The 17001-nt window shown below is 40.6% G+C and overlaps 1 protein-coding gene across 1 annotated transcript; it reads right to left on the bottom strand.

Moving 5' to 3' along the window:
- Window positions 1-236: 236 nt before the first annotated feature.
- LOC146029207 (uncharacterized) lies at window positions 237-5620 on the bottom strand. Its single transcript, XM_083158340.1, has 4 exons — window positions 5537-5620; window positions 3494-3998; window positions 2407-2505; window positions 237-1796 (listed from the first exon to the last, which is right to left on the bottom strand). The coding sequence occupies exons 2-4, from the start codon at window positions 3984-3986 to the stop codon at window positions 1153-1155; spliced, it is 1236 nt and encodes a 411-aa protein (XP_083014466.1). The 5' UTR covers window positions 3987-3998; window positions 5537-5620; the 3' UTR covers window positions 237-1152.
- Between the last annotated feature and the right edge of the window lie 11381 nt (window positions 5621-17001).

A 17001-nucleotide genomic window follows, 5' to 3' on the forward strand; every position in this document is an offset into this window, starting at 1 on the left:
ATTTTTATATTGGGCGAGCTGAATCTACACAATTACCAAAATTTCATCAACATGCAAGGCGGCCTACGCGATTAGATTTAAACCGTTCTTCAATTTAATATCCAACCAAGGGTCATTGATATGGTAAAAGGACCCTATCATATGTAAAGGCAACCACTATATATATTTGAAACCAACTCTATCCACATCCATCATATGCGTGCGTGCACAGTAAGTCCTCAAGGAGCAATGGTACCCGTGCTCCAATCTAATCTCATCACCACTATCCACGCTGCCATTACAATGATTATATAAATTGTGTGTAGCGCTGCAAGCCACAGAACTTTAAATTTGGCTAACATTATTAGCTGCCAGAGGGAACAAGGAGACCTTTAAAACCCTTGAGGTAACGCAGATAGATTTGAAAGTACGAGCGTACCCTTGGGTGGCTCAATGCGCTAGTTAAATTGTAGCCTCGGTGTCATGTTGACCTTTCCTAACCATATAAATTGAACTCTTAATTTTGCGTGTTGGATGAGGTTGTAAAAAGTTCGGATGTAAGTAAACCACCACTCCTTCAAGAGTTACTACGCGTGCACGGTTTTGGTGAAACGTTGATAGGGGAGGCGGTACATTAAGAAGTTGGATTTAACAATTTTAACGAATATTGCAGCATATATACGACCCTTTGCTATATATATAATATTTGAAAAATTAGTATTGAAAACATCGCAAAACATGACATTTTCAATGGTATTTAACATTACAATGCGTAACACTTATAAATGTCAAAATCTGAGTAAGCAATAAAATATCATATGTAACTACAAAGGGGCAGATGTATCAAGCTTTACCAAGAGATAAATGCAAGGGAAGATAAGGAGAGATAAACGCCCAGCCAATCACCTGCTAACTGTCATACCACAGGCTGTGTTTGAAAAAAGTCAGTAAGGTGTTGATTGGCTGGATGTTTATTTCTCCTTATCACCTTTGTATTTATCTCTTGTTAAACCTTGATACATCTGCCGCAAAGTCACATGCATCTTTATGGGTAAAATAACTTGCACAATGCAACCTCAAAAGCAACAAATTCAATATAGACTAAATTTGAAAGAACTATTCAGCAAACATGGGGATAGGATTCAAATTAGTATTTGAACTTGAAATGTCTACTTATATTTCAACGTCTTCTAACCACTTAGGCCTTTTAAATTGCCTTTTAGGACGGTTAGATGTATTATCTTTTGGCGAACTGGATTGCCCATCTTCATTATTTTTAGGAGAAGCACAAGGCTGATTCACATTAATTTGCTCATTTATGTTATCAACATGAGTTTCAAGGAGATAATCCAGCTTTTTAAATTTGTATTGCACAAGTTGCTTTTGCATGTCTTTAATTGCACATATATTGATACAAATGTGATCAAATGTTTCAGCTAATGATTTGAATGTGGCAGAGATTTCTGTGGTGAAGTTATTGAAATCTGCACGAAATTCTTTCATCTCCTGAATTAAGCGACTGGTGTCATTACTCTGATGTTTTAAATGAACATCCACTGCTGAATTTATAATTTCTGAAATTTCAATGGATGAATCGATGCTGGAATTTTTTGCAGATTTCTTAGTACCCTCACCTTTCCGTCCAGAAGTACACATTATAGATTCAACACTTGAGCTGTCATCATTTATTGACAATATCACATTTTGTTGATTGTCGCATGGATCATTGTTCATGGAAATGGATAATGTTTCAGATTGTTCTGAATCCTCATCGCATATTATCCGGTTTGGCTTGATTTTTCTTTTTTTCTTGTTCTCTGAAAAAATAACAAAAATGGAAATTATTTAAAAAAACAAAAAAAAAAATTAGTGATATTATAAAAAAATGTCAAAAGAAAACAGTTATACATGTATAACTTTTAAAAATACATTTTGAGATTTCAAAAAGGATTGCAAACTGCAATAAACTAAATCTGTAAATTTTTATAGACTTTCCCTATCCAGTGTACTTTTTTCCAACATAAAATACTTAACCTATTTTTTGAAGCTCAAAAACATGAAGTAGCTGGACTCAACTCCGAAAAAATCTTTACTAAAAAATATGTATTTTTACAAAAAAATGTTAGAAAAAACCGTGGATAAATTCCACCAAATGTAGAACGTTTCCGCACGCCACACTTTGGGCACATAGGCTCACTACCCTTGCAACAGGTTTATATCCAACTCCATGTGTTGTTGGATAGTGGGGAAATGATCAGGGTGTCCAAAATGGCACTCTAAAAATTGGGAGGGCTGATCCTTCAAAAGTACCAAATTTTTTAATTATGGATCATGTAACAGAAAACTACATTTAATATGTGGAAGCCTACAACCAATAACATATATGCTAAATAGAATTAAAAAAAAAAATTATTTAAAAATACTTACCAAGAGGTAGTCTATTTTTGGAAGCCATGACATTACTAGACTGTGCTTGTTGTGAGTCCTCACTGTCATAGGTCAACCTTTTTACTTTTCGTTCTTTCTCTACAAAGTAATAATTAAAAAAAAAAAAGTAAATTACCATAAATAATAATTTTAACATTTATGAGATAACAACAAAAGAACTAAACCATAGTTACTTATGTAGTGAATGGACTGCCGATTTCTGTGATCAGGTTCCTAAAATTTATGCACAGAATCAATGATATACACGTGATACTTATGTAACTTGCATTGTATAATAGCTAGAACAATTTGACCGATTTGGTGGACCCAATTTCCAGTTAGGTATCATGGTGAAATATATCTATTAGATAAGTTTTCATAACACTAGAAATAAAACATTTACTAATGTATCAAAGCTGATACTACAACTTAAGGTATTGCCTCCTTTAGATTGATAAACATTATATAAGCCAATAGGCTTCTTTTGCCAGCAGGCGGCTACAATGGAATGCCAGCACCTCGCCAACCACCCCTTAATTTCCAAGATGGGACTCCAGGACACCTGAAGGAAAGCCCTTCCTCCCCCTATTGATTAAGCAGGACATCCTTCCCCCTAAAGGTAGAGTCACCGAGAACAGGCTTCTAAGCTTTACCTGGCATGAAGATAGAGTTAAGCATAAGGGAGACCACATGCACAACTCAGCATAGATTTTGCGGCGGCCCTCAAACTGCGCACTGCGATAACAGCCATATATGTTATTGACTATACAGTGCCATTGCGGCATTTGGGCTAAAAAGTGGTGATGTTTAATGTATTATGTATACTATAATATAATTAATATATAACATTAGTATATAATTATTGTATAATGTATTATCCATTTTAAATAGCGTAGAACATTTAAATATTGATGTATATGGAAATATTTGCTCAAATGGATCTGCTGCCTTGCATATGTGAATTGATCACAAAAAATACAACAAATTATTATCAATGGGACCCATCACAGAAATCAACATTACATATACAAAATAAGTAAAGCCCCACATATATATACCTATATTTAAAAAAAAAAAAAAAACTTACTTGTCAGATTTGAAGAGCCAACCTCAGTGTCCACACCTTGTGGAATTCCTACAACAGTTGATGGAATGATTTTCTTTTTTAATTTTTTCTCCCAATCGGCAAATTCTATATTCAATGGTCCCCCACCGCCAGTTTTTTTTTGGTGGTTATTAAGCATCGACATTTTCTTACGAACAGTGACCTTGCAGTCGGAATAGCGTTTTTTGCATACAAATGCATTTCTGTTTACTTTACTGACTGCTGAAACTGATTTGGCAATTTGACGCCATGTGCTCTCGCGGCTTTCAAAAGGCACATTTAAGCCCGATGGTTTACCAAATAAAACTTTGTAATTCTTTATTACACCGTCAATCAATGCCTCATTTTCTAATATTGAAAATTTAGGTCCACGCTTGGTCTTCTTATGTGTTTTTTTGGATCCACTAACAGATGAATTATCATCCGAGTAGTTTTGAAGATTTGTATCTGACCAATTTGAATCCAAATCAGACATTGTTCATGAAACCTGTACAAATATTACAATAAAAATTTAACATCAAACTATAATCTACATGACACATTAGATGATCACAATCAAAACTTTAAAATATTGCAAAAAATAATTACATTAAGATAAGTCAATATTAAAACAAATATTTAGAGCAGTCACCTTTTTCAAAATTTACTATTACTTTAAAACTATATACAGTTTGCAATCTGGACATGCTTTCTTAAAGGTAGTAATTTGTTAAAAATCTGTGTACCTTAGCAATAACATAGGTAATAGGGAGTTGTGTGTACCTCCTAAACAAAACATTGAACAGGATATTATCCAAATTGAAATACGACTATAAAATGGAGATTTGCAAATTATTGCATGATTTCCTCAAAGCTGAAACATTGCCAGACCTCCTAGGACTAACACAAACACATAAAGGCAAATCTCCACCTATTACGTAGAAAGATGGAGGATTATTTTTAAATTATTAATGCAAATTTTTAAAACCACAATCTAAGGTAAATTTAAATTGGTACTTATGTAGTATCTGGGCTGCCGATTTTTTGATTGTATGCCTTAAGTTAAGGCATACAATCAGATGCGATGCGATGCGATATCGCATCGCATCGCATCCGATATCGGATGCGATGACCCGATTTTTCCATAGGAATCAATGTTAAAATGATTCCTATGGAAAAATGGGTCCTTTTCATACCCCTACTATCCAAGTGGGCATGGAGTTGGATATAAACCTGTGGCGAGCGTAGCGAGCCACCGAGCCCGAAGCGTGGCGAGCGAAGCGAGCCCCGCGAGGGGACGGTATTCGTCCCCTCGCGGGGCTCGCTTCGCTCGCCACGCTTCGGGCTCGGTGGCTCGCTACGCTCGCCACAGGTTTATATCCAACTCCATGCCCACTTGGATAGTAGGGGTATGAAAAGGACCCATTTTTCCCATTGAATTCCATGTTAAAATGGACTCAGTCCATTTTAACATTGATTCCTATGGAAAAATCGGGTCATCGCATCGCATCGAATCGCATGGTCGCATGCGATGCGATGCGATCTCCCGATCCGACCCGATTTTGAAATCGGCAGCCCAGATACTACATAAGTACCTTTAAATTAAATGGAATTAAATTAAAAATAGCAGCGAGTTATTCCAGATATGAAAAGTAACTTACATTAGAATAAGCTCACATGCACAGCAGTAGAAACTCAAAGACAGAATTTTTTTTTTTTTAATTACTGCTCCTCGAGCATTATACGTAGGGCGGAATGTATTAATATAAATTGCCGCCCTTCTACAGCCAACCGCCACAATGCCAGCGCATATGTACATGTGAGAGAAATGGGTCTCATATTACAATTTCAGACAAGTGACAAAGACCACATTAATATTTGAGATCTACACTGGACCATAAATAGTGTATGTCCAGAAAAGTGTCAATTGGTAAATTGAGGGAAAATGCTGGCATACCCATCCAACCTTCTACCAATTCCTAGATATACAGTACCTAAGGATGCACATCCGCCTAATAAGTAGCCCACCGCCCTTTTTTAACTTACCTATATATGTAGGTAGCAAGATAACCGAGGATTTGAAATACACTTATATCCGCAATGAATTTTCACAGAAGTGTAGCGAAGTCTAGGGGGGAAAAAAAAAAGAAAAATTGGTCAAACCCACCCAGATGACAAATGCATCTAAAACCTAAGGCACAGCTCAGGGACCATACCCACCGGGCCACTTTGCCCAGCGTGTATGGACAGCGATGAGGTCAATGATCACTGTGGGGAAAAGCGCTCTGTGCATACACACTGAGCGGCTTGCCCCCTTCCCGGCACCGACGGTATAACCAGCAGATGAACGGCTTTCCCGGCGATGATGCAGGAGCGCGCATCCCCACTCAAATCCGCCGGCCCAAAAACACATTTTCCACACCCTTGTAAAGCAACCGGACCACCCTTCCAGCTGCTACGAGGAAGAAAGGAAACACCAGGGACAGCATGCTTAGCTGTCCTTGGTGTGAGGGGAGATGTCGGTGGCAAAGAGGTCACGGACACCCCCCTGCACACCAGAGTACAGGTCTCCGTCACCACACCGCAATGAACATATGTGCTGCCATCGTGGAGGGTGGCCGCTGAAGGGCATCAATGTACATAAATACATCCCACCCTTACATTGAGCCTGTATAGTACTCCCTACAGCATGTCACCTGCCCAACTTCCAATATCTCCTATATGGGCTGGATGTGATATATCAGAAATGCGGTAAAAAACCATTTATCAGGGTTTCAACCACATAACTGCATGTTATAACAGCTGGCCGCAGTGGCAGCGCTCTGGAAAGAATCACCAGCAGAGGCTGGAGAAACCCTATAGAAGCATATGCGCTGTATGAGGGATCCATCACGGATCACTTTCAGCATTCCCTGCAACCAGCATCGGGAGTCTGCACATGGCACTGCATCACAAGGGGCAGCTCTTAACGCAAGAGCTGTCCCTTGCGTTAATATCCTATATATTGTAAGCTTGCGAGCAGGGCCCTCCTACCTTTTGACTCTCTGTAAAAAACCCTTTTTTTTTTTTTTTACCAATGTGTCCTTTGTAAAGGGCAAAGGAATATGCTGCGCTATATACAAAACTTTTAATAAATAAATAAATAAAAACGGCATATGTAATAGAATAGACAAGAGAAATCCAGTGGATTGAGAGACGCCAGGGAAAGAGACAGCCAAGGAAGCTGGTTGTGGGGTAGGGGTCAGAGAGAGAGGGGTCAGCAATGGGAACTGATAGCCCCAGCAGTAAAATAGCTAGTGGTCATAAAGATACTTAGCATAGAGGCAGCCTGGCACAGTCAGAGACCTAGGTCACAAGTGCTGGCATAGGCAGGGTAAGGGGAGAGAGCCTGAGACAGATAGGGGAAGACTGGCACAGACAGGAAAAGAAGTGACTGATATGGGCAGGGAGAGGATAAACCTGGCACAAAGACTGTCAGGATGAGCAGAGAGTGACAGCCAGTGGCAGGGGAAGGATTAGCTTGGCAGAGAGGATGGCACAGGGACTGGCAGAGTGAGTAGAAAGTGACTGACATAGCAAGGAAAGGCCAAATAAGATGGCACTGGCAGGATGAATAGAGAGTGAAAGTCACAGACAGGAGAAGAGTGATCCTGGCACAGAAGGCAGGATGTCACAGAGGATGACCCGGGGACTGTATTCATCTGTATGAGTATGAGCATAGAGTGCCAGTCCCGGGCAGCCTGAATGCTGTACAAAGAAATGTGCAAAACACTTACATTATACACCTTTCTACTGTCCACACACTCCACACTGCTTACTGCGCCATTTCTGCATGCATAAAATGGCGCCTGCAGCTCCAAACCACTGAGCATGTGCAAGACAATCATAACACTACATTTCCCATGACTCTATATTCATTCTCGCGCATGCGCAGATTGAATCTCTCGAACTTCAATCTCGCGCATGCGCAGAACGAAAAACGCTACAACATCGCGCTGTCAGCTCCGGCCGCCCTGCCACTAAACATTGATACATTTGCGGAAAGGGTCCGCAACACAGGTAGGACAACGCAGCGGTAAAACGCCGTTCAAACGGCGAAACTTGATACATCCCGCCCCTAATCCCACAATCATTTAATCTCGCTACACGAGGACCTCCAGGTGGAGGTTACGGCCCTGAGACACAAAACCTGGAAGACCGGTCGCGCCATAATAATATAAAAATTAGTGGCATCCTGGAATCGATTTGCATTGCGAACCTCGAGCAATATGCTACGGACTTATTCATGAAACTGTTACCAGAGGTCACTATAACATGCGTCGGATGATGCTCCCAGAGACACTCTGACGTGACTACATTATCACCACATTAAAGAAAAAATTCTGCAAGCCGCCAGACCTTCAAAAATGTCTACCGCTATTCTGTGTGATTTGCAACTGTTTGGCGTCCTCTCTGCTGCAACTCTTGCCCTGCGAAGGTCCTTCCATCCAGTGACGAAGATACTCCGAGAAGCAGAGATCCAATATAGATGGGGCTTTTTCGAAGAAACTAATCATCCAACGCAATGGATCCACTACAGTTATCTCTACGCCTGATGAAGATGCCAAGATATTAGCAGCGTGGAATCTAGAGCCCATAATGTTGATGGGCTCCCTCTGCAGTTTCTGCAGTTGTCGAGTTGACCGATCAGTAACCCCCCCCCCCCTCTACACTCATCCCTGCTTCACCCGGCCACCAGTGCTACACTACTATGTTTGAGTTATATGCCATATGCCGGGACACTCACCTTAGTATTAAAAATGTCCCCCTACTCCCCTCTAGTGTTCTGCCTTGACACTCCCATGTGGAGCAGTGGAGGTGTATGGCTGCCATGCATACCCCAATGTGCCTCCCTAATTGGTGGCCTCCTGTGACACCGTCATGGTGTTACTTTGTATGTTTATGTTATTGTTTTTGTTATTTTGCCACTCCCCTCATTCCTACTCCCCCCAACACTTGTGAGTACTATAGAGACACCCCCAAAATACCATTTGAATCGCAGTTTATAGCTTGATCCAATGTAAATGCGAACAACAATACGTCGGTAAAACAAGCAGAGCACTTAAGGTACGCCTGGGGGAACATCTCCGAAATATAAAAAACAGATTTGAGAACCACTGCATGTCAGCCCACTTCAAACAAAACCATCAATGTTCTGTAAATTAAATAGTCAGCTTCAAAATCATAGAACAAGTAAGGGGTAATTGGCGTAAAAATAATGTTGAGACTGCTATTGCGCAGGCGGAGATGCGCTGGATACATGAGCTAAAAACTCTAAGTCCCCATGGGATGAATGGGGACTTTGAGTTAAAGTGGTTTATGTGAAATAAATGTGTCCAGCCATCTCTGCCTTTAATATTTTAACAGAGGGAATGGCACCATGCGTTACATTTAAATTTGATGTATGTACCAGTGATCATCTCGGATCGGGAGACATCATTATTTTATAGAACAATGTCTCTTTTAGAGAACCCTGGCTAACGGGAACATGAATATAGAACAATTACCAGGCAGTAGTATAAAGGTGACCACGTGAGCACCTCCTTCTGAGCCTTGATAAAGATCTCATGGGAGATTGAAAAGCGTTGGCTGGTTTATAGGTGGACGTGGTCACCCAGATTTTTAACTTTGTTTTTACATGGAATCACTTGTAAACCTTTTCACCTCTAAGGACCCATTATACGCAGATCCAATCTCCGTCGGCAGCGTATAACCCTGAGGAAATACAAGCATACTTTGCGGGCTGGAAGCCGAGTCCATGGCTGCAGACACACAGTGTGTGTGAAAGCTCAGGTCTCCGCCGGAGACAGACACGGACATTTGGAAGCGCATACATTGAACTTTTGGAGACGGGAGTAGAGGTACTATTTTAACATCATATATTCCTACCCCGTTTGCTCCTACACAAAGATTGCTTTCTTCTATGCAAACATTGTTTTCTTCTCAGTGTCTTGGAAAACGGATACTGGACAGTGCAATATAGACCCTTTTTTTCCCCAGTTTTTCCTGCTTTTAAATAATTAAAAAAAAATCGATGTCTGAAAAATGTTTTTGTACATATCTACATTGTTTCTAGATGTGTGAATAAAATCTGTATTTTTTACCACTAAAAGGGTAAAAACAATTATTCTTCCACCTAAGCGCCTTCTGTCTTAAAACTCCCAATACTTGCATTTTTCATAATCAATTGCTGGCTGATTGAACTAGCGTGGAGTCTGGATTTGGGCTGCTGGGAAGGGCGCACTTGAGCATAACCACACAAAACCTATCTTCAAGGACACTCTCCTCCATTATGGGTCTCTATTCAAATCCCTCGGCCAGAGTGTACACTAATGGAGTTTTATTCCCGCTAATCCTCATAACCAACTGAACACGCCAAGGATGCCCTCTATCCCCTCTAATATTTGCACTGGTGATTGAACCCTTAGCCGAATCTATCAGATCCCACCCAGATAGCACTGGTCCCATCTTTTCGGGAACCTCCAACAAAATCTGCCTATTTGCGGATGATGTCCTTTTAACTGTCACTAACCCATCTTCCTCGCTTCCACACCTTCACGAATTACTGGATGAATATTCAAATGTCTCATACTATAATATAAACAATACTAAAACCAAAGCCCTACCTATTAATTACACTCCAAAAGTTCTCCAATTACACAAGGGGGAGTATCCTTACTTGTAGCAGGATAGAAGCCTCAAATATCTGGGGATCCAAATCCCCTCACGAGTTTCGGAATTAATCTCTTGTAATTACACCCCAGCCCCTTTTGACAAAACGTACTACAGATGTATCGGGATTCATCTTTGCAGGTGATGGCGATGGTGTTGCCATCGCCATCACCTGCATCCCCGCCATCTGTATGCTGGAAGGGGACGGCGCTGCCCTCGGTCGCCCGGTGCCCACACCGGGCGACCGCACCCCCCCACAGCCTCCTCGGGTCCCCCCCAGCACTATCGAGCGGGAGGCAGACAGTATTGCGTCCGCCTCGCCGCCCGGATACTGAGACGCGCGTGCGTGGGGGACGCACGCGCGTCTCAGTCAGATGGAGCGCCGTGTTGCTGGCGGATCGCCAGCAGCATGCTGCTGGCGGTTCGCAAGCAAAGATAAAACCGGCCCCATCTGTATGTTAACATCGGACTGGATGCTCCAGTTGGTTTCCTGGATGGGGCGTATAGCCGCCCTAAAAATGCTGGTCCTTCCTAAGATACTATATTTATTTAGAACCATCCCCGTACTAGTCCCCAACACCCTCCTTTGTAAATTCCGCTCCCTCTTTCTCAAGGATATCTGGAGAGGCAAGAAACCCAGGTTGGCCAATAAAATTCTGTCTGTCTTCTAAACAGGATGGGGGCCTTGCTCTACCAGACCTGCAACGTTATCAATATGCCACCTTGCTAGCCCAGGTAGGGGCGTGGTTTGCAGAAAAGGACGCCAGGCCTTGGGCCCTTCTGGAGCGTGGTTTAGTCGCTCCCTTCCCTTTAACAGAAATTTTATGGCTACCGTCGACTATAAACCCACCCCACGCATTTATTATTTATTTATTATTTATTTACAGTTTCTTATATAGCGCAGCAGATTCCGTTGCACTTTACAATAGTAGACAGTGATAAAACAAACTGGGTAACAGACAGACTTGGGGGTTAGCGGGCCCTTCTGCAAGCTTACAATCTATAGGGATATAGGAGGGAAACACAAGGACAGGCATCAGTAATAGCATAGCAGTCCCACCAAATTACAAGTCCAAAAGGGAAGCTATATAGTACATAAGTGCCTCAGAGGATGCCACGCATCCCACTCATCAGCGGTATTGGCCACCCGTAAAGCTTGGTTAGCTCTTACCTCTGACTCAAAGGACATTTCTCTCCCTTGAGCAAACCACCTTACAAGGCCTAGCTCACCTTATTCCCAACCTAAAGCTTACCAAATGGATAGTTAGAGATGTGGTTTACCCAGAGGGAATCACATCTAGCGGCCTTTTGATGTCCTACTCCCAACTCCAAGACCTCTACTCCCTCCCCCATAAAGACTTTTATAAATTTCTTCAACTGAGACATTGGCTCTATAATAACACTCCATCTCCCCATAAGGTGTCACCTTTGCCCAGATACCTTCGAGACAAACTGACCGCCCCTGATAGTAAAGGGAACATAACGTGGTGGTATACTGTATTGATCAGCCCTAGAACGCCTAATAAATTGCCCTCCATAATTAAATGGGAATCTGACCTAGTATGTTCACTCTTTGAGGATAAATGGAACATGGTCTTCCGGACATGTTTCAGCTTGTCCAGATGTATATCCCATTCAGAACACTTCTATAAACTCCTTCTCCGACTGTATTTGACACAGGTATTGCTACACTCCATTTGGCCCTCTACCTCTAATTTATGCTGGCACAACTTCAGATATTCTGGTCCTGTAACCGTTCTGTCAAAACTGTGGTCATCTGTATTCAACACCATATCTAGAATAACAGTAATACCAATCACTGCAAACCCATTATTAGCTATATTCCATGTCTACCGTGGTAACATGTCAGCCAACGACCGCTATGTAATGGGCCACATTTTGGTGGCCACAAAACTCCTTATAGCATGACACTGGCGTACCCCATATGTACCAACTCTAGATATGGTTGAATCGAGTGTACAGCTACATTGCGAATTTGAGATAGCTGGGATTACCTACTCTGCATCAGCCTTGAACCCCCTGATCAAATGGTTTAGTTGGACGGAACACTGGCTATCCCGGATACCTACATCCTCGTCTAGCCCCCAGCCTCTGCTGACACATCCTCTAGACCTGTCCAACAGTTTTGGAAGTTAACAGGTTCAGGCTTTTTGTAATATGTTCCAACGTCCGAGATCCATCTTGTTTGGTGAACCTCTCTGTAATTTGTTTCCTTTGCAAGCACATAACTGAACGGATATAAATTGCCTCTCTCTACTCATATAACCAACGATTGTAACTGCTCAGAGTGTCCCCCCCTTCCCCTAATCTGTTCCACTTTCCCTTTAAAAAAAAAGATGTGGAATGCAAAACGCTGGATCATGGCGAAAATCATGCTAAAAGCAGTTCTCCATCCTAGTATTGAATACACTCTTGGCGAATCACTGTGAAAACCCCATTGAAATCCACCAGCGAATTGCAGCGAGCAGGAAACGGAGAACTGGCTGGCATTCACTGTTCGCTTTCGGCAAACAGTGAACATTGAATAGGGTGAATCACTTTTTTTTTGTGAAAAAGATTCACCGTAGATAGTGAAAAAATCGGTGAATCAGGAGCATTGAATACTGCCCTAGGAGGCAATGTTCATGGCTGCATTAAGCACAGTAATACATCATCTGTAAACAGACATATCTTATATGCAATACCTCAAATATGAGGACCCTGAATAGAGTCAGAACTTCTAATTTTCTCCACCAGTGGTTTTGTTGCTAGTATGAAGATCAGAGGGGAGAGAATGCATCCCTGGCGAGTGCCATTTGTAATTTTAAAGCTAAAAGATCGGACACCATTTATAAATACTCTCACAGAAGGTGAGGAGTATGAAGCTAGAATGGAATCTAATATCCAACCTCCAACTCAAATTTGTGCAGCACAGCCTTAAGATAGCCCAAGTATGCTTTTAAAGAGCACCAGAAATTAAATACTAATGTGTCTTCCAGCTTAATGTTTTTGAGGAATAGGGAAAAAGGGGGGTATTCAGTCCAGGATTTTGACTGTCTGAATGTCCCGACATTCTGGCTGTTCTGGCTGTCGAGTGTCTTATAGTCCGTGGATCAGCGAAAATGGCTGCGGGTTGTTGAAGAACGGGCATGAATTCGACAATCTGATATGTCCCCTGTCTGAAAATATATGCACAGATTGAATACACCCCAAAGACTGTTGGAGAGATTGTTGAGTCTTGAGTTTAAATAGTAGATATGAACTTAACCTCATGTATTTCTATCATTTTAAATACATTTCAAACTTTTTGCATGGTAAAATATACAGAGCCTGTGCACAGCATCTGGTTTTCCCTCACTGCTGCTCAGAAAATGCTTTACTGGTTCAGTTATTCAGTTACTAATCGTCATTATTAGTGTGCACCTGCCCTATATTAGGTGCATAATATATGCATCCAAAAAAAACATATTTTCTTCTAATTTCAACTCTGCATAGCCCAAATTTATGAAAGGGGACTCTTTTGCCTACCTAAGGACTCCTCATCACAACCCTTGCATCACAAATGTAAGTGCATATGCAATATAAATGCTTTTGTTTCTGCATTGCTTGTTTTTTTCCATGCACCACATTTCGGAGCATACACAGTGCAAAAGCATGCAATATATCCAGACATGAACATAGGTTGATCTCCACACCAGCTGCTTTTTTTTCTTTATTTTTAAATTATTGTGTCATGTGTGTCATATTTTTTATGTAACAAGTTTATCCCTACTACTACTTTTTTTCTGTATGTCTCTTAAATGTTTGAAATTTTATTTATTGCCCACATAATCACAAAACTTTATTCCACACTGCTTTGTCATCTGTCTTGAGAACTCAAACATGGGGTGAAGGTCTATCTTTGGTGGACCTCCTTTTACTTATATAGATGGTGCTACCAATACCATGGCTGTCCACATATATATAGTCTCATGCTTAGAAGATCTGTTGATCATAACTTAATGGTACTTATGACCAAATTGTTCAAACATTCTATCAAGTTTCCATGTATATCCATGCCTTAATTTGCAGTTCTTTAGTAATCTTCTTTTGCAGATATTAAAAAAATATGTATATAACATATGCTGCACAGCCTCACAAGAATAAGTAAGAGAATTCGATTTACTCTACATATGTGAACAAAGGCACGTTTTACAGTTCAGCATAAAAGTAGCCTTTATATTATTGAAACTGTTACTGTCATGGACTTAATTTGAAATCCCTATAAATATTGTCTAGTTAAACTGCTTACTTTACTGTAGTCTTTGCTTATCACCCTGTCTCCACCAGACAAGGCAGTTTATTTGTGCTTATTTTGCAGAAAATCAAAGGGATTCGCACAAGTATAGCCAAATATTCACTGTGTTCATTGAGTGGTATCCTGTTTCCTTAACAACTTTAAAATGCCTTTGCCCTCTTTATGTTCTGCCTAGGAGTTGCACATTTTAATCAGGCATTTTACTTCATCTGGCATACATCAGGTCTCTGTAACTAGCCTATATGAAACAGCTACCTTTCAACAGTGATATTTCTCAATAAAAGCAGAAAAAATGGAACAAAAAGTTTCCTGCCCCATAAAATATATACCACCTACAGTTTTTTTTTTCATTGTGTTTCAACCACTGAAACCAGGTCCCCAACACATTGCTAGAAGTTATAATAATGAACATGCAATAACCAAGGTCTGCAAGAATATATGTATCAAAATAAATGTAACTATAACTGATTTGATTTGTATATTTGATAGTCTTAGGCAAAAAGTTTCTGAAATAGAAATGGGTATGTGATTATTACACAGCACTAGGAGTTAACAGATACCATGTTGTTCTACCCAGGTTTGCCAATACTAACCCAGAGGGGCGGAATATAACGAATAAATAGATTTCCAACAAGATGAATAAACTTCTGGCTGGGTCTCTGTGGTGGTGGCATTCTGATTAGCACTAGCTGAGACAAGCAAAAAGCAAGAATAGACTTGATTGTACCAATGGACTAAATGGATACTGACGGTGGAGCTGCAGAACAACATACAACTGGCATGCACACTGTATGAGTCATGAGTTAGAAGGTGGCCAAATAGGAGACTGAAAGAATGATATCATAAACAAGATAATGGGAGAGCTACCTGACGTATTAGGCACTAACTTCCCAGAGAGCAGATGGTCCAGAAGCACTTGTGAACTCTAGGCAGTGAAAACTGGAAATAATGTATGTAGCACAAGGAAACTAATAATACACAACAATATACCTAGTGCAGGTGGCATTGGTAGCCTAGGTTACAATGGATACAGTACAAATGTTCGTTATTAGCAACATTACAGCAGTGTTATTTTCATATATGAGACAATATATGAAATATACACATAGTTATGATATACAGTCAATGTTAATGACAATGGCTTAGTGACACTATAGTGTGGCTTAATAGACTAATACGCTTATATATCCTTGTTTAGACAAGGAGTTTGCATAGAGACTGTTTATATCAGACAGTGACTTAGTAAAGAACCAATAATAAGTAAGATAGAGTGATTGTGATAGAATATACATTCCGTGAAACTTTAGGCCTAGTAGGGAAAATTGGGTGTGAACATAATAGAAATGTGGGCCTGGGATAGGCGGTGAAAATTCAGATGCACATGAAGGGAATAAATTTGTGATGACCTTGTAAAAGGAGAGGGAGCGTCCATAATTCCCCTGATAGTGGAAGAATAGGCAATAGAATATTCACATGCACGTGAAGGGAATCAATTTGTGATGACCTTGTAAAAAGAGATGGAGTGTCCATAATTCCCCTGATAATGGAAGAATAGGCAATAGAATATTTATGGTCCCAGAAAGGAAACTATATCTACGTTTTCGTTCAGCCCTTTAGGATGTAAGGTATTGAGTGTATAAATCCAGAATGTCTCTTGTTTTTAGAGCTTTAGATCCCGATCTCCACCTCTAGGATCGGCTGTAACTTGTTCCAAGATGGTAAAGGAAAAATTCTTTGGAGTTATGCTTTTCGATATAGTGGCGTGATAAGCTGTGAATGGATAATTTATGCTTAATATTATGGATGTGCTCTTGTTTCCGGATTTTAGCCTGCCACTTGGTTTTACCAATGTACAGTACATCGTACCACAACCACAAGTGATTTGATAAATCACATAGTTTGAATTGCAGGTACTGTAGTTGGGAGATTGAGGGAGTATTTTTTACTTCCTACAGTATTTCATGTTTGAAGGTCGATTTTTCCATAAATTTGCAGCATAAACATTTGTTGCAAGGTGTGCAGCAGACAGTTTTTGTCAGGAAATTGCTCTCTGGTGGATTCTTGGAGATGGTTTTCAATTGGCTTGGTGCAATTATACTTTTCAGGTTTTTAGCACGTCGGAAGATCAGATCGGGTTTTGGGGGTAAATGTGGACCCAAGATATTGTCCTTTAATAGTATATTCCAATGCCTATTTAGAATTTTTCTAATTTGGAAATTCTCTTTATTGTACTGCGTAGTGAAAGAGTGTTTTTCAAATTTCTTGGTTGTATTGGCTTCTACTGGTGATAAAAAATCCTCATATGGTTTTAGGGATGGCTTGATTGATTTTAAACGGATCGTATCCTCTTTCAATAAACCTGTTTGCCAACATTAGGGATTGTTCGTCATAATCTGCTTTGTAACTGCAATTCCTCCTGATTCGGCAAAACTGTGCAAACGGTATGCTATCTTTCCACTGTGGTAGATGGCAGCTGTCATATGGGATGTAGCTGTTGCAGTCT

The sequence above is a fragment of the Crinia signifera genome, chromosome 1 (genome assembly GCF_055691185.1).
Source record: "Crinia signifera chromosome 1, ASM5569118v1, whole genome shotgun sequence".
Lineage (NCBI taxonomy): Eukaryota > Metazoa > Chordata > Amphibia > Anura > Myobatrachidae > Crinia > Crinia signifera.

Bases quoted from the DNA above. Each gene is read 5' to 3' on its own strand.
- LOC146029207 (XM_083158340.1), bottom strand. From the start codon at position 3,986: ATGTCTGATTTGGATTCAAATTGGTCAGATACAAATCTTCAAAACTAC. The intron at 2,506-3,493 runs GTAAGTTTTTTT...ATTACTTTGTAG, and splicing joins TGGCTCTTCAAATCTGACAA to AGAAAGAACGAAAAGTAAAA. The intron at 1,797-2,406 runs GTAAGTATTTTT...TTATTTTTTCAG, and splicing joins CAAAAATAGACTACCTCTTG to AGAACAAGAAAAAAAGAAAA.